At 36.5% G+C, this 17,600-nt stretch overlaps 2 protein-coding genes across 2 annotated transcripts; both read right to left on the bottom strand.

The window, feature by feature from the left end:
- Positions 1 to 1,004: 1,004 nt before the first annotated feature.
- On the bottom strand, positions 1,005 to 5,515 carry LOC133879955 (ethylene-responsive transcription factor WRI1). Its single transcript, XM_062318788.1, has 7 exons — positions 5,161 to 5,515; positions 5,007 to 5,089; positions 4,798 to 4,806; positions 4,588 to 4,676; positions 4,346 to 4,470; positions 4,118 to 4,194; positions 1,005 to 1,779 (listed from the first exon to the last, which is right to left on the bottom strand). The coding sequence occupies exons 1-7, from the start codon at positions 5,352 to 5,354 to the stop codon at positions 1,193 to 1,195; spliced, it is 1,164 nt and encodes a 387-aa protein (XP_062174772.1). The 5' UTR covers positions 5,355 to 5,515; the 3' UTR covers positions 1,005 to 1,192.
- A 2,580-nt stretch (positions 5,516 to 8,095) lies between these two features.
- On the bottom strand, positions 8,096 to 16,971 carry LOC133880402 (uncharacterized). Its single transcript, XM_062319350.1, has 8 exons — positions 16,424 to 16,971; positions 16,093 to 16,260; positions 15,886 to 15,984; positions 15,648 to 15,758; positions 14,268 to 14,399; positions 13,309 to 13,446; positions 12,438 to 12,662; positions 8,096 to 8,675 (listed from the first exon to the last, which is right to left on the bottom strand). Exons 1-8 carry the CDS (start codon positions 16,826 to 16,828, stop codon positions 8,277 to 8,279), a joined length of 1,677 nt encoding a protein of 558 aa, XP_062175334.1. The 5' UTR covers positions 16,829 to 16,971; the 3' UTR covers positions 8,096 to 8,276.
- Between the last annotated feature and the right edge of the window lie 629 nt (positions 16,972 to 17,600).

Below are 17,600 nucleotides of genomic sequence, written 5' to 3'. Positions count from 1 at the left end.
TGAGCCGCCCCTTGGCCAAAATGGGGGTGGCTGGCCACCCTTAATATTTTTTTCTTCAATTTATTTATTTTGTTTATTTATTTTGTTATTATTATTTTTCTCATCCCATGTGACACTAAAACTCTAAGTATTACCTATAATACGTGGCCGAGCCACGTGGGAGCTATAATTTGAGTTGGGCGAAATACGTGGAAGGAAGAACAGCATTCTAAGGTGGGTGACGTGTAGGGCCATTAAAAAAAAAATGGATGGAGGACTAACAGAAGTATCAACTAGGTTTTTCATTGACGATAGGTACTACCTGTGACATACCTGTGACACTTTTTGAAACTGAGGCGGCGATTTGATTTCAAATCTAACCACAGGTACTTGTGAGGTATTTAACCGTAAAAACAAAGCCAGATTCAAGGGCCGGTGATACTGCCCTCATTAAGCATAGCTTAGTCAGATAGCTTGCAAGCTTTAACTCATCTTATTAAAATAGAATGAAACTATATTTTCTCAACTTAAATTAGCACACAATTTGTAATGTCTTTTCCAATTTTAAAAAATTGTAATGTGCCCTACCAATCTATCAAGTCTTTTCATTTAGTCTCTTATCGTTATAATTTTTCATTAGTTTAGATGGCTAATATATCACGTGATGTAAAATGTCAGTATAAGTTATACCCCATAAAAATCATGAAAATCCTTTGATTAAAAAAAAAATTGTTGAATTTGACCCACGGCCATGAGTTTTTCTTTTCTGATTTTTTTTTTTAAAAAAAAAAATTTTACAAAAAGACATTTTTATCGTTTTTGCTTCCTCAGTTAAGATTTAACTGAAAATCTTAACTAACAAGGACAATGGAAAGGTTTGGTAAATTGGTAGGATATATTGACTTTTTGAACTTTAAGAATATTACAAGTTAAGGTGATAATTTGAGGATAGTAATTGTAGTTTTTTCCAAATAGAATTAACTCAATTGCTTAAATAAAGGGAAAGACCAAAAAAAAAAAAAACATTAGCAGTGATAACTTTTGTGTGTCCCCTAGCCTTTTACTTTTTACCTTTGAATAAAAGAAATGAAAACAAGAAAGAAGAAGCCAAAGACATTTAGAATCTTTCCAATCTGCCTACCCAGAACAGATCCCACCAACAAACTTAAACAAATCCCAACAATCCCAAACCTCCTAAGAGACCAAAAAACAGTCAAGCAGAGTAGATACAAGAAACCGATGTTGTTGTTGAAGATGGGGAAGAAGTAGAAGAAGACAACAACAACCTATCCTGCACATTGTCCTCCTCCATGCTCCTTGAGACACCAACAACCTCCGCCCCATTCAAGTTGGAATCATCTTCATTACACGCTGCGTCAAATATCAAATGAATGTCATCCTCAAACGCTGCGTGATCGAAGAGGTCCGTCAGCTCGCACGGTTTTTCGAGTGGGAGGTCGGAAACTGTGAACGGAGCAAAACCTGCGTCGAGAAAGCTCCAAGGGTCCTGCTCGTTGGCTGCAGGGTCCAGAACCTCCATTGATGAAGTAGTGTCCATGCAAGGAGGGAGCTGTGTATAATGGGGCTGCTGGTCTAGAACCGTTTCTTCTTCTTGCTGTTTTTGTGGTGGTGGCGGTTGTTGCTCTACCTCTACTTCTGATCTACCGGTGGGAATGAAGCCGGGGATTTTCTTCTTTAAGCGGTCAATGTAATTACTGATGTCAAAATTTGTCACTGCATTCGCTCCTCTGTACTCTATGGCTGCCATATCATATGCTGCTGCTGCCTCTTCCTGTGTGTCTTTGAAAGCAAAATGTTCAAAAAAGTTAGAAGAAAGAGAAGGATTTAATTAATCAGGTAAACAAAGATATAACTTTATGATAAAGAGTATTATAATGCAGAAAACTTTATAATAGAGTATGGCTGGGATGGGAATTCACGTGTCCATGATAGTTTACTAAGTTTCATAAAACTTCATTTTTTATTTACTTCCAAGATTTTTAGCTTAAAATATGGAACCACGATGAACAGCCTGCCCAAATCTACCACATATTTATGATTTCCACTTGATTCTCGAAAATCAATACACTTTTTGTACAGATTGTACCAACAACCCCAATCTTTCCAAGTTATGGAATGACTGTGTTCATTGTATATGAAGTGGAAAAAAAAGAGAAATATATGATGATTCACCCTGTAAAGTAATTAAAAAAAAAAAAAAAAGAGGATATAAACTTATTTTTATTTTAGTACGGGAAAAGGTGTTGTCGATTTTTAAATTTCCAACACTTTTAAGTTCTCAAAGATGCTGGGTGTAGGAATGTTAACCCTTTCAAAGCCTAACTATTGAACTTGTTGACCCAGGGAGCCCATGGGAGGGAAATTGAGCATCCGATCCCCTAAAAAGGCTAAAATTAGGTTATCCAAATTTCAGGCTGTCGGGAACAAGTGGACTCTGCACCATAGGTTGTTCGAGATAGATAGACCCTACAGCCCTCTCTCCTAGGTTGTTCGAATTTCAGTCAGGCTAATTTTTAGAGATTCCAATCCCAGTATGAAAGACTTGATGTAACGACCATAAAAAAAAAGCGTTAACGACATCTGTGTTATCATCTAAAAAAGACCAATCAATTTAGAATTTTCTTAAAATCACTTATTAAATTTAGTTTTACTTGATAACTAAGTAACATAGAACTTAGCACTCATGACTATCTTTATAAATCATACAGTACTCGATCTATATGGACTACTCCAACAAGTGGGATTCTAAATTTCAAACCATAGGACAAGAGGACCAACCAAAAATTCGCAATCAAGATCAATCATAATTAGCCACCTAAGAAGGTGTACGTTGAGGTGAAGGACTTCGGCTTCCCTACAGCAATTAAAAGTGCAAATGTTAGTTGTTTGAGCAGCCAGGTGTGCAGCACCAAAGCTACTCCGATCGATCCCTTCTTCCCTCTGCCAAGCGCGCTCACAGACACAAACCCACGAGCCCTCGTGCCTGTCACTTTCCAAAAGGTGCAACCTCTTTTTGAGAAGGACAGGCAGGGGGGGGGGGGGGGGGGGGGGGGGTGGTCACGTGCCGCACAGCTGGCAGCCGTAACAAGTATGGCATTTTTTTACGCATATTATTACGGTGACTCCCAAATCTGGTCAAACAATCGACCGGCCAATTTCATGTGTAGAAAGTAGAAACGGTGCTGCTCCACCTTCACTCCATGCAAACCGCACAACTCACACGTACGTACACCTTCCAAACCAAACCCAATATTTGTCTCATTAATTACAAAACTACCATTTCTCATTTTTCTTTTTCTTTTTTAATGGTTTTACTGACTTTTCATGTCAACAACTCCCAAAAAAAAAAAAAAAAAAATACGCCATAAATTTAAGATATAATTCTTGAACCCGTCAAGTTATATGAGAGATTCACGCCATAAATTTGGGCCGGATACGATATTTTGTACTTGACAATATTACTAAACATTTTAATAAAATTTGTAATCCTAATAACTATATATTTTTTGAAATTGGCCGAGATTTGAGAAAATTAAGGAGTTCAAAAAATAAATTAAAATAAACTTAAAAAAAAAAAAAAAAAGCCACCAATGATCTTCCTTGATGAATTAATGTTATACGAGGTGGAGGCTCGGAGGGAATTTTTGTGCTAAAGTATATTAGGAGAATTGAAATCGCTATGAAATCGAGTTCAAATTCAAATTCGGATAGAGAATGAGAAAGAATGCAGGTGTGGGTCTCGAGTGAATTAGACAAGTGAATCCCGAACTTCAAGTTATTCGGGACATCAAACTCTGATCTCCTCTCGTTCGTTGCCTTAATTTTTTGGAGTCGATAATTCGAGCCGAGAATTTAAGGAATTTATATCCTATTAGTGGCTGAGAAAAGTCGGCAATAAGTACGATGTACTCCATAAGGTAGCTCTATTTACCTACCTAATCCAACAGTAACAAATCGAATCTTGCACAACATCATGCAAGGTAGGCTAACAAGAATATCAGAAAAGGTCAATGGGTTGAAAAGCTTCCATTTTACTAGGACTTTCTTTTCTTTTTTTAATGTAAATATATATATAGAGTTATATATTATAAGAAATGAGATGAATTTTGGATCTTACTATAAGTTCCAAGGTATAAATACTTGTTTCCGAAAACTCTCCCAATTCTTGCCTCCCACCGCCCGTTATGGTGATGCCTGTGAAAAATATTATCAAGAATTAGAATTTTCACCATAATTTTTATTTTTTAAAATCTTAAATATTACATGAGAATAACTAGAAATACTTATTATTTAAAGTGAAATATTCTTTTTCTTTTTTTAATTAAAAAAAAAAAAAAAAACCAACCTAGCCACCCCACGATATTTAGAGACTCCTCTGGAAAATCCACTGCTCCGCCGTCGCAACGATGCAAGGTATTCTTCCTTGGTAACATTTTGCATTTCATCAAGCTCCTTTGTGTAGGTCTCTATCTGTGTCCATGTTCATGGATGGTGAATTAATGAGAAAGTGAAAAAAAAAAAAAAAAAAAAAAAAAAGAAGAAGAAGAAGAAGAGGAAATTCAAATACATGTGAAATAATTAATGTACCGGAAAATTCAAAGTTGTACCAGGGCCCCAATATTTAAGGGCAGCAAGATCATAAGTATGAGCAGCAGCTTCCTCATTATCATACGCTCCTACATGTATATCAGTATATATATTTATATATTGTAATCAAATGATGAACAAAAACAAACCCAGATGGAAAAAAACATCAAAGATTAGAAAATTTGAAAGAAGAAGGGGATTGAAACTTACCCAAATAAACTAAACGGCGACAAAAGTGGAGATGAACGTTGCAATGGGGAGAATTATGAGGAATAAAAACAGAGTCAGAAAACAGAGAAGATTTATATATATATATATATAAAAAAGAAAGATTTGTGAGCAATATAATATTAAAGAAAGGATTGGCAGAGATCTCCTTGATTATCTCAGTTTTAAAAAGAGAAAAATCTTAAAATTACCTTGTCGTCCTTTCTTGTTTTGAATGTTATTCCAGGAACTCTTGTCCCAGAGATGAGCTTCAAACCTCCCCGTCCATCTATGCCTGCTGATCATCAAACATGAATATCACACATGCAAATGAAAACCCATCAAGGAAAATGTGAGGAAATTGACCTGGTGACTCCTCTGTAAATTGAGCTTCTCCGGCCGGCGGCGGCGGCAGAGCTTGCAGGGCTGTTGGCATTCTGCAGGCATTTCTCTGGGTTGTGTGTTTTCCGAACGCGTTTTGTCTTGAGCTTCTCTGATTGGTGAGACCCAATACAGGAGGATGAAGAAGAAGAAGAAGAAGTAGTTGGAGACCTCTTCATCTTCCCCCAACAGACGACGTAGAAGAAGAACAATTGATGAAAGGAAAAGGGTATCTCTGTTTCTCTATGAATAGGCTTGTACAAGTACTGGTAGCAGCATTTTGGTAACCTAAAGTGGTTTACCAAAAACAGGAAGGAGTATGGAAATGGAGGATGTTAAGAAAATGCCAGCCAAAACTATTTTTCTGAATTGAAGAAGGGTTTAAGTTTAAGTTTGACCATGGGTTAGTGGGAGATGGTTAGTTAACCACCATGAGTTAATTAAATGCCCAACACTTGGCTTTCTGGTTCAGCCATGCTACCAATAAGATTTGCTCTATATTCTGGCATTCTAAGATTTTTTTTAAAAAAAATAAAAAAATTGGAAAAAGAATCCTCAAATTTAAAAATCTGAAAAAGATATGTCAGTTACATTCTGGGTTTTACCACTGTAAATTGCTTAGCACAAGGAACGTGTAAGGAGGTATCTGAACAGTGGGGTGAGCATAAAAAAGACTTCAATTTTTTACTAAATTAGGGCAAAAAAAAAAAAAAAAAAAACCCCACATATTTAAACCGAAAATTTAACGTAATCACTTTTGCAATGTCCTTCCAAAGTTTAAAAACTCTCAATTTAATGTATCAAATTTAAAAAAAATAAAAATATTCAATCTCATTCCTCTGTTACGACTTTTAACAGATGCTGTTACAATTCCTAAAATATTCTTATTAAAAATAAAAAATAATTGTAATTTAAGGATAATTCTGTAATTTTATAAAATTTATAGGGGTATGAGGGTTATTTTATCATTTGACCGTCTGATTTAACTTCGAACCTTAATGAGATGGATAAAATTGCAAAAAAAAATTGAAAATTCAATATATTAAATTGAGAGTTTATAAACTTTGAGAAGACATTGCAAAAGTCATAGAAGATAAAGATTAAATAAAGTTTGTTTTATTTAAATCCAAAGAAAATAGCCCAAGTCAGGTTTGGTTTGATTTGGTTGAAATTTCTTGTATTTGGGCTAAGGTTAAAACTAGTTTGAATACTATATATGCATTGGTCTTAGATGGGCCTGAAGCTTAGCCAGCCCAAGGTGGAGCTCTATATTAAGAGCTATGGTCTCTGTCCTACTGCATTAACTCTAAAAAGGGTTTTGCTTGGCTAAGTGAAAAAACTTTAAAAAGAGTTTGGCTTGCTTTAAGTGAAAAAATTATCGAAAATTCTCTTGTACAAAAGTGAAAAAATAACTCAAGTTTTTTTTTTTTCTTCCTAATTTTACAATTTTTGCCGTTTATTTTACAAAGAAACCATTCAATGATGTTTTGTTTTTTAAACAAATAAAAAATTAAAACAAAAAACTACCTGGCTACCGATAGGTACACAAGACAAATTCTCATGAATAACTATTAGCATAACTTATTCGATGGAATTAGAGGACTATTGGAAAGCTCAACTACTAACAGGCTTTCAAAGAAGGTCAATCATCAGAAATCACTAAGAAGATCGGCAGCCCATGAGCCAAGGGCCTATTAGGTAGATGAGTTTTAAAAAAGAATGGTGTGAATTATTATTATTATTATATTGCGATTTTCTTTATTTGATGTGAAAGTTGCCACGCCAGTCTAAAAAAATTATTTGCACAAACAAAGCACCCTTCACAATTACTAAGGGGTGGCCAAACAGCCACCTCCAACCATTCCCATAGGTGGCTAACCACTCTCTAAGGAGTAAAGGAGTCGCCAATCAATGCAATCACCCCACCGAACCTCCTGAGATGGTTGCACCACTCCGGAGCCATCGGGATGGTCGCACCTCAACTTTGGTAGTCATGACCATCCTCCCCCCCGACTTGGAGGTGGGTAGAGGTACCAACCAAAAAAGGGTTTGTGCAAATTTTTTTAGCAGACATGCAATGCCACACATCATACTACTACAAAGTCAGCACATAAGGCTAGAACAACATGTTAATACTCCTATTGTTAGGGAATACTACTCTGTGAATAGGGGTTATCGTGGGTCTATTATACTTTCATAAAGAGAGGATTTTTAAAAACCCTAGCTATCTTTGAGCAGATTATCACTATATCACTCACATTTTATTAGGGATATGCACCTAGTTGTTCACTCAGGATCACTAGAATGAACTGTGAACAATCTTAAAATGTGTCACAGCAATTGCATGAAAGAGAAAAGTCCTACATCTCATCATTTCAAGAACATTATTTAATAATAAAGTTCTGATATATTTCGTTGATCATGATTAATAAATGGTCAAATAGACAAATGGAAGGATTCTAATCCTTTGTATTTGACCAGCTTGGGGCTGCCATAGCCTGGACTCGACTAGGTGAAGCCTGAAAACTATTATTTTACCATAAAGAAATTTTGTAGCTCAAGTGGGTAACTCTTAATTGATTATAGATATTGGGCTTAAAAGCTCCCTAAATATTTGAATTTTTTTAGTAGAATATATGAAGAAATTTTGATAAAGTACAAAGTCAGGCCAAAGTTAATCAAAACCGCATCAAACTTTGCACATATAAAGATCTTCACCATCTCAAGTAAAACGAAAATGATCTATTTGATAGTCTAGATTAAATTTCACAAATCTAACCATGTATATTTTACTTTAATGACGCGATACTATCTACATTGTTAAATGAAAAAGCACAAAATCTTGAGTATAAAATAAATTCTCTATTTCAAGTAACCCGATTGGCAAAAATCATGCCTGAAGAAATGAAAGGAAAAACGGTTGTACCGAAAGCATGTAGTTCACTAAGCATAAAGGAGAAATCATTCATGATATTCTTGGTAACTTACATAACAAGCAAAGGGCAAAATTACATGGCTTTATACAAGTGTCTTTCTTTTGTTGTGCATAAAAGTAGTCCCAGCTTCACATGTGACTTGTGGGAATTCAGTAACCAGTACATTCAGATGATAGAAGCAAAAGGAGAACATGAAATTGTGAAACTACCACCACACAAAAGCAAACTGCCAGACTCAATTCTGTTTCTTAATATGACACTGTCAAACAACAAGCTTTCTGCTGAGGCCTGCAGATTATATTCATCCATGTTGTAACAGTTTGATCTTGCAATCTCCGAGTCAATGTCATGTTTCTCAAAATTTCTGATATACTTGCTAATATCATGCTGAGGATCAAAAGCTTTTGTTGTCTTGGCAGCAAAGGAGAACTTAAAATTCCGACCCTTTTCTGCAATGGCACTGTTTGGACTGAATGGATCAACATTTCGCTCCTTACTGCTGCTACTGGCTGTTAGTCCAGAAGCATCATGGCCATTCATGAACTGACTTTGGACATCCGATTCCTGCGAGTATGAATTTTTTTTTTCAGGAAAACATGGTGCAATTCATAATCAAAACCTTAGACTATATAATTTTGCTACCTACATACTTGCTTAGGATTTGTGTTTGAGAACTTCAAGATATACATTTTCATAGAGTTATGTTAGAGTTGAACAAGCAAACAAAAAGGTAGGGGAAAAAAAAAAAAAAAAACCAAGATGAGAAAAGGGATGTATATAATAGGTGCAACTAGGCCATCTTGGACTAAACCAGAGAATTCACCCATGAAGTAAATCATCACACCTTTAGTCCAACGAATTGGGAAAGAATCAATAGATTACTTTTCGGGAGCAAGAAATGCAGGCAGATCGACTCATCAAGTTAGATCGGGAAATCGGTTTTATGAAACCATGTGGTTACTGCTGTTTTACCTATCTGTCTGAGTCTCAGGTCCCAGAAGTGCATGATAAATACAACCAAAGTCCAATACTACAAAGGAAATATCTTGATTCAACACCCCGTGAGGAACTGCCAAAACATTTGAACCTTCAACCATTCCAATATAAAGGATTAGTCAATTTTTTTTACATCCCCATGTCCCCCCCGTGTGGCAACATGGGGGCGAAAAATCTCGACAAATTCTTATAGAGCCCAAAGAAATATGAAAACAAATAACATAATTTCATTCCCAAGAGGATACCCTCCTATTTTATTTATTAACACTTTTCCCAAAGGTTTGGAGAAAGCTGCAATATTCAACAACTCCAAAGTTTATTTATTTATTTCTTTTTGTATTCTTACATGGATGTTCTAGGGAACATTATGCACTTGTTACACAACAAACCCTTAGAAGAAGGGCTAAGCAAGGAGAACAACAGGTAGGAGAAATGGAGGTTTGGGCTCTAGAGGGGTTTGATGCTTACGAAATCTCTCCCACTTCACGCTTCGGAGCGTACTTATTCTTATAGAGAGAGAGGCACTTAATTTATACAATAAAATTAGGTAGGCTCCTATCTACCCAAACTTTTCTGGTTTACCGCATCATTCCCCACTAGTCCGACTGTTTGTAATAATAGCTTTTTTTCACATCAGGATTCACTGCAACGATAAGAGACATAGTATGAAGAAATAAAAAATAAGAGGAAATTTATTTTGATAAGTGGATGAAAATTTATGGTTTTCTACATTATGTTCTTTTCACAACATTCACTTTTATATTGACAACAGTTTTCCTTGCAGTGGCCCGGGACGAGGTAGTACTTGTGATATTTCAGCTTGGGATGTATTTTAGGAGGCCTCAATGACCATAGGTAGGACCTATCCAATTTTTACAGTGGTTGGCTGTTCACGAGCTAGCTGTACCTACCGTTTCAAAACTCCAATGGCTTTTGCTACTATAATAGTATGTTTGGGAACAAGAAGAATCTTGATTCTATTTGCTACAATGTTCGGGTTTTTCAAAAACAAATAAGATTTTATCTTGCTTTTTCTAATTTTATCTTAGAAAGTCAAACTATTTAAATATCCTTTTCAACTTTATTTGCCTCGGAATTCGCGCACTAAATTATAATTGAATTCAGATTTCAAAAAATCGAACACCCAAACGTGCTATAACCTTCGCGGCTATGAGTTTTTTTTTTTTTAGTCCCTCTAGGGCCCACTATGCCAAAAGTTAGAGAAACCCCATCCCTCATAGGTATTACTCAAACAAGCAAATAGAATACATATTTGAGTGAAAATGACTTATTGCTGTAGACTGAAAACTCAGAATAATTTATAATTGATTCTACAAGGTATGACTTGGATATACTTCTATTAAACCCAATTTGGGCCAATTATAGTATTTGGCAAGTTCAATGTTCATTACATCAAAATATTTTCTTAAGATATGGTAGAAAATGACTACTTAAAATATGTCAATATAGAGAAGGATTTGAACATAAAGTTAAAAGTTCCTATTCAATTATTTGATGGGTGAAACTAAAGCAAAGGTCAATGACATAACAGTGTATCTAAGTAACTATCTTATGCATCATTTTCATGTAACAATATACAAAAGCTGTGGAGCGAGCACCTTCAGATGATAACCATGGTCATTACCATTTATACTGTAAACCTCAACTCAACTCAACTAAGACTTGATCCCAACTATTGGAGAATGGTTAGATAGATCCTTTATTAATAACTTCTCCTCATGTCAATTTCAGCCCCCCCTTTGCACTTTTTGTTTCTTCCACATCAGTTAATCACTTCTCACACCATTGTGTTTGCAGGTCCGGTGCAAAAGACATCCAAATTTTTTACTATGTACTTATTTTTTTTTTATAAGTAACAAAATTTTATGAAAAAAAATACATAAAGCGCCTAAGTACATAGGAACAACCTAGCCAGCCCACAAAAAGAAACCCCCCAAACCCGCAAGGACCTAAAGCCCTGAAACCCGAAACCTACATGGAGCACTAAACCCGATATTACGTGAGCCTTGTCTTTCCATTGCCGAGAGGACGTGCTTTCATCACCATAGTTAATGGAGCTTTTAAGATTCAACAGCTCCCTCCTACCTTTGGTCTTTGCATGCGCAACCTTTACTTCCCAATGAAAATCCTCTTCAATAGCATCCAAAATCACCAAAGATGGATCCTCGTCCTCATCACCATCCAACGCCCAACCCAAGGGCAAGTTGAGAGGAAAAACACCAAAAGGGTAAGGGGATTCTCCATCCTTCCCATCCCAAACCTCATCACCCTGATCCCACACAACAATATCCCTAGACGGACCAAAACCTACCGGCCACTTCTAAGATTGTATCAAACCGTTTGACCCGAAGTTCTCCCCCTTTTCAGCAGTTGGAGTAACACAACCACCCAATAGAGAGGGAGCCCCTTCCACCCCATCTTCCTTTACAGCCAGAGTTGACGACGACACGAACAACACTATAGGCAAGAGATTGGGGTAATTGGCACAGACAGACTCAGATTGAGAAACTCCTGCCGTAAGAAGCCCCTCGCCAAAGTACATTGCTTAACAACCGCCTTCATGGAAGCTGCCACTCCAACAGAATCCAGCATCGGAATCGACGCAGCCACCAAAACTTACTCGGCAAGAAGACAGTCCTCCATCTTATGAACTTATTCCACATTCATCAATAGACACACCCAACTTTTTGTTGGGGCATGCCTCTTAACCACTAAAAGATAACTGCACCTTGAGACATGCAACCAATGAACTTGACACAAATTACTTAAAACCTAAATGGGGCCTTCAAGGAGACAGCAAGTGACTCAACGTGCATGCCAGGTAAAAATAATGTCATTGCTATAGCTTGCTTATAGTATATACAGCATAAGAAACTGCAATCTTCATGTGTAGTCCTGGACAGCTGTATGTACTGTAAGCATATCATGGTCCTCTCATGGTCATTATATGTTGCATGAGTATGTATTAAGCACAACTATCTATAGCTTGCTTATTAAATATACAGCATAAGATACTGCAATGTTCATAGGTGTAGTTCCGGACGGCTATATATATATATATATGGTAAGCATATGATGTTCCTCTCATGGTCACAATATTTTGCATGAATATGTAAAAAGCACAACTAAAAGTCATCAAAACATAAGAAAAAAGAGATATTTTTCATATTCCTAGAATTATGTAAGCTTTGAGAATCATTCAAACCTGTGAATAGTATTAAGCAGACTCATTTTTTCACTGACGTATATAGACACAACAATTTAAGATGAAAAATGGAAAAATAAGCACCAGTTAGTGAGGAGATTGACCTGTTTAATATTGAAGGAACTCTTAGTAAAAGTGGTGGCCGAAGTGCCTGAACTTGCTTGGGGTAGAGTTGCACTGTAATTTACTGGGGTAGCAAGATCAAGTGGTGGGTCCTCTGGTGATGAGAAGTCAGAACTATCAAATGTTGATAGTGATATGCACTCATCAAAATAAGCCAGGGCTTCATCTTCTAGACGTTTTGACATCTTTCTTCTTTCAATGCTAGACTGTCAGTATGTATCAATGAAATACACTTTTAGAACGATCAAACAAAAGGCATTCTTGCCTAGATGCCAGCTATACAGAAAATCCACAGCATTTATGGTAAACAAATAGGTCAAGCCTTTCCCCACATTAGCTGTATGCAACGATGAAACCTGACCAATATGGGAGGAGTGTTTTTGAACAGGGGGTGGAAAACCACTTTATTGTAATTTCTACAGTATTTGTACCCACACATTCCTTGTTTACAATTAGAGCAATAGACTCAACCAAACCTTTTTTAAGTCACAAGATCATAACCAAAGACGATCATTATAGTGAAAAAAAAATGATGCATTACGCAGGATTATAGTAGATCTTATTCTAAAGCCATATTAAACAAATCAAGTTAGTATGCTGTCCGTGTACGAGGGATTTGCCTTTTCTCTTAATAAATTATTATTCATTAAAAAAAATGGAGTTATGTAGTTCTGTGCATCCAGGATCCCCATAACTTTAAGCAATTCAATACATAAGATGAAATATTGCTGGCTAATTATTCTCTCCATCTGAATGAATTTAACAAGATATGAGGCAAATGAATCCAAGTACTGCTCATAGATTGTGTAAAAATGCACCACAATTTCAACAGAAGTAGCAAAAAGAGCCTACTTTTCTTCCTGGACGAGACTTCTGCACACTAGGGGTTTTAGGATCTGGAAGTATTTCCTTCAGGATTCTACTCAACTCGTGTCCACGGTGCTCCTCAACAGCCAAGTCTGCTCGAAGTTTTCCAGCCCGTTCCAGGGACTACAAGTTGAACACAAGGTCAATGAAATACATTTTAATTACAATGATTTGGAGAGAGAGAGAGAGAGAGAGAGAGAGACATGGCTGAATAGAAAATTTACTCAACCAAGTAAACTGATTAGACACCGTAATGATTCTCCAATATGGGATGAAGACTTAGGACTAAGAAAACAACTGTTCTTCAACACCATTGGTGGAGAAGCTTCAGGACAAGTGCTTAAAGTAAATAACAGAAGAGAGGTCATCACAAGTGCTTGCCAAATGCCCTAAGGAGGTTGATTTAGTTACCGTATTAACCTTCAATTTTTCAGCATGAAGTGGACATTTTGAGGACTGAAACTGTGCACTTGTGCTCAACAGCGTAAGGCTTACGGTTGTACAAAACAAAGGCCTGTTTTCTTAAAGGAAATGAGCATTTACTTGCCTCTACCCACGTGCATGAATAAACTCACTATATTTTTAATAAGTAGTGCATAAACAAAATTTATCATAGATAACTATGTCAATACAAATAGAGGCAGACTAACTACAAGACCTACTCTGATGGTTCACCATCATATGGACAATCAGGATTCACCATATGGCCTGAGTAACTAGGGCATTTTCTTAATATTCTATAATCATGAATTGGTTCTATATCCTGCAGGATGGAAGCAATATTTACACTGAATCATTGCAGTCATTAAATTGAAAAGTGCATGAATCTTTATCTGCCTAAAGGCTTAAATGCAGAAGTTGGGCATGTTCCCAACTACCAGACATGACAAGACAACTCTGGTACAACTGTATCCCCATCTACACATATAGCAAGGGAAAATCACCTGCTCAAGCTTTTTGGCATATTCTCTTCTGATGTCCAAAACTAAATCAACTGCACCTGGGTTTACCAAGTCAGGAGGGATATCAGCCATATTGGTAGTTGCAATAGCAGTAGTGTTACTCCTTCGGATAGCCTGAACTTAAAAGAACCAAAGACCAAATTATACACTAAATAAAGTATGTTTGCATGATACAATCAAATGAGCAGAAGATAATAAACGTAACTAGCTGACACTGGCCGTTGTGGCATTATCATAAGTAACAAAAAATACGAGGAGCGAAAGCTAGGTTGCCAATTTAAAAGATTCTGCAAGATATAGAGCACCAACGTGGGTACAAATATGAGCAAGCATGTGTGTACACAATCAAAAGGATATCTTAAGTTCGAAATTAATGGAAGAAGTGGTTGTTGCTTTACTGTTGGAACGATATTTTCTTCTTATTCTTTTTAACAAGTAGTTGGAGTTACCACATTCACATTTTACAACTGAGGGAGTGCCGCAATCCTCATTCTGATAAAGACAAACCCACAGATGAATTCTCGACTTACCAACCCACAAATTTGTGGTAATCCGTAGCCTCACAAATTTTTTTTTTTGATAAGTAATAAGTTGGTCTTATTAAAAGTGTAAGGCGCCCCTAAATACACCGGCAGTATACAAGAGAACGCACCTAGCTAGAAAGTGAAAAACGAACAAGAATCCGTAGCCTCACAAATGTATCAAGTTAGAAATCACAGTTCTTTATTAAAGAACTAAAGATACGCCAAGAATTCAAACAGTGTCAGTGTTATTAAAACCACTTAAAGGGAGGCACCAAATGAGCATTAAGCATCTCATTTCTCAATCTAAGTTCCTAACAGTTAACATAATGGAATAGCGTATATGCTAGAACATTTGATCATAGCACCCCATTAATAAAAGTTGGGTTGCCCCCACAAAGGTCTCTTCTATACCTTTTTTTTATAACCTTTTTCTTTTTTCACACACCAGTGTACACTACCATCTATGAGGTGAATCAATTCCTCCCCTCCCCGAAATGATGTCTTACAAAATACACCAGCATTAGTAACAATGTCTAATGTGAAAGCCTAAAAGCATTTCTCGTAATTAGAAAAAACAGCATCCTAACCTAATCGCGAATATATTTGCTACTAATATGATTTCGCAACTAGTTTGTTTTGTTGATTGAGCTGATTAAATAGAATCAAATACAAGCAAGTGTGGTTCAGGAGAAGTCGGCAAATATGAAAAAGAAAAGGTAGAACTCCATTCTATATTGCCCAACTATCGTCAAATTAATAGGCCCAATAACACTTTTTCAATAATAGCATTATGCAATCAACTAATCGCTATAACATACCCGATGCCATTACAACTTACAATTTCAAGGTCATTTTGGATTTCAGAGACAGCACGCCTCACTTCAGAACGAACTGTTTCATATATTCCACTAGCAGTAGCATCACTTTCCACATTATCCCCTTGGACCGACTGCAAAATGAATTATGAAACAACTGTATACCACAAGGACATTATCCATCATCATTTAGCAATACTTATTTTCCATCACAGCATTCATGTTTTCGCTAACTAGTCCACAATTTCGTCTACACCTCACCTTAATTTGTTCGCAAACTGCTTTAATAGTTTTCTCTTCAGCTCCCACAGAACTCGTCGTCGACACTTCATCTTCCCAACTTTGAGCTTTCGAACAAGTCTGAAAGAGAACCATATGAAAAGCCCAAAACCAATCAATTAAATATGTTCCCTTTCCACAAACTTCATACAATATCTCAAAAAGAAAATGGGTCTACCCAGTTCGTACCGAATTCGCGGACAAACTATCCAAAGGCTCAAGACCCGAATGCTGACCAGACCATATACCAGAACTACTTCTTACCAAGCCACCCTTTTTCCCATTACTAGGCACTACATTCCAATGACTCCCATTCCTCAAATCCTTTGATGAACCGCATTCTTTCTCAGCCTCACTCTGCACAGACAACAAATTGCAAACAATTCAAACCAAAATTCTATGTTTCACACACCCATTCATTTCTTCCACATAAAACTAATCAAAACGCAACCCCAAATCACTTCCAAACAAACAGTCAATCCAAATAACTCAGAACTCCATCCCAAAAAGTAGTCCGAACCTCTGAAGTCACACAGCGCCGCCTCGACGCGGACCTATTGCGGCGACCCGGGTCGACCCACGAACCTTTCGTCACCGAGCGCCCCCTCCTGTCATCCGCAGTAGCATTGCTCGCCGTTCTTGCCTTCGTATTCGTAGCGTCGGGTTTTGGAGGCGAGCCAGAGCCGCTGCTCCAGAAAAGAGGGTTGTCTCGCTTATTCAAGAACTCGGAGATCTCAGCGTTGGTGGCGGCGACGGTGGAGGTAGTCCCCCTCGAGAAAGCGCTCACGCTCCGTGATCTTCGAACTGGGGCGGCTTTCTTTTGTGGGTTCTCTTTCTCTGTGCTTTCTTTTCCTGCAGAGTGTGTGGCGGAGGTGGTGTTGAGATTTGCTCTTCTGGATGAGGATTTGAAGGCTGCCACTGCCATTGTCTGTGAGTGATTATGTACAGATATGATGCATTGAAAGAGAAAATGGTGGCATCTGAGCAGACTGAGCCGAAGTTGAACGATGCGATTGCAATCGGGGTTTGACTTCAGTCTCGAGCTATAGTTTCTTCCGCCTTTTCTGCCTTCGACTTAGTTGACGTCCCTTATGACCCTCCCTATCTATAAGAAAAGATGCTCAAGAATTAATTCATAGATATATTGCTAAATATCTATCCTTAAATTTCATTATTATTTTAAAATTAAATGCTTAAAAGTTTGTTATATACTTATATTATAATCTTTAAACTATGACAATATATTACAAGTACAAAATAATAAATATTATTATGATGAAATCTCAATGATGTTTTTGATCCTACATGATAATTTATTTTGGAGAGTATTTTTTTTTTTTTTAAATTTGAAAAAATGTTTTCACTTAATGTAAATGTGAAATATATTTTTGTATTTTTAAAAGTGTTTTGTGTTTAAATTTTTTGTTAATGCATTTTTGTTTTGAAAAGAGAATATATAAAATAGAAAACAAAAAATATTAACAAGCGAACCAGTTCATGAATCTTTCTCTAATTTAAAACAATGTATTGAACAATCTTCGTTTTGTTTATGCTTTATATCTATAATTTTCGTTTAATTTACATATAAATTCTTTATTTTGTTTATGTATTGGATCTTTCTATCCTTCTTTAATATATTTTTTTAATGAATAATTTTCATTTAATTATACATGATACATCAAAAGCCATCCAATCAA

Source organism: Alnus glutinosa, chromosome 10 (assembly GCF_958979055.1).
Source record: "Alnus glutinosa chromosome 10, dhAlnGlut1.1, whole genome shotgun sequence".
NCBI lineage: Eukaryota > Viridiplantae > Streptophyta > Magnoliopsida > Fagales > Betulaceae > Alnus > Alnus glutinosa.
This window is presented reverse-complemented; position numbering and strand designations above follow the sequence as displayed.

Excerpts from the sequence above, each read along its gene's own strand:
- LOC133879955 (XM_062318788.1), bottom strand. The coding sequence starts at position 5,354 with ATGAAGAGGTCTCCAACTACTTCTTCTTCTTCTTCTTCATCCTCCTGT. Across the intron at positions 5,090-5,160 it reads ATTTACAGAGGAGTCACCAG|GCATAGATGGACGGGGAGGT; the intron begins GTCAATTTCCTC and ends GATGATCAGCAG. Across the intron at positions 4,195-4,345 it reads AAATATCGTGGGGTGGCTAG|GCATCACCATAACGGGCGGT; the intron begins GTTGGTTTTTTT and ends TATTTTTCACAG.
- LOC133880402 (XM_062319350.1), bottom strand. The coding sequence starts at position 16,828 with ATGGCAGTGGCAGCCTTCAAATCCTCATCCAGAAGAGCAAATCTCAAC. Across the intron at positions 16,261-16,423 it reads GGCGCTGTGTGACTTCAGAG|AGTGAGGCTGAGAAAGAATG; the intron begins GTTCGGACTACT and ends TTGTCTGTGCAG. Across the intron at positions 8,676-12,437 it reads GTTCCTTCAATATTAAACAG|GAATCGGATGTCCAAAGTCA; the intron begins GTCAATCTCCTC and ends TCATACTCGCAG.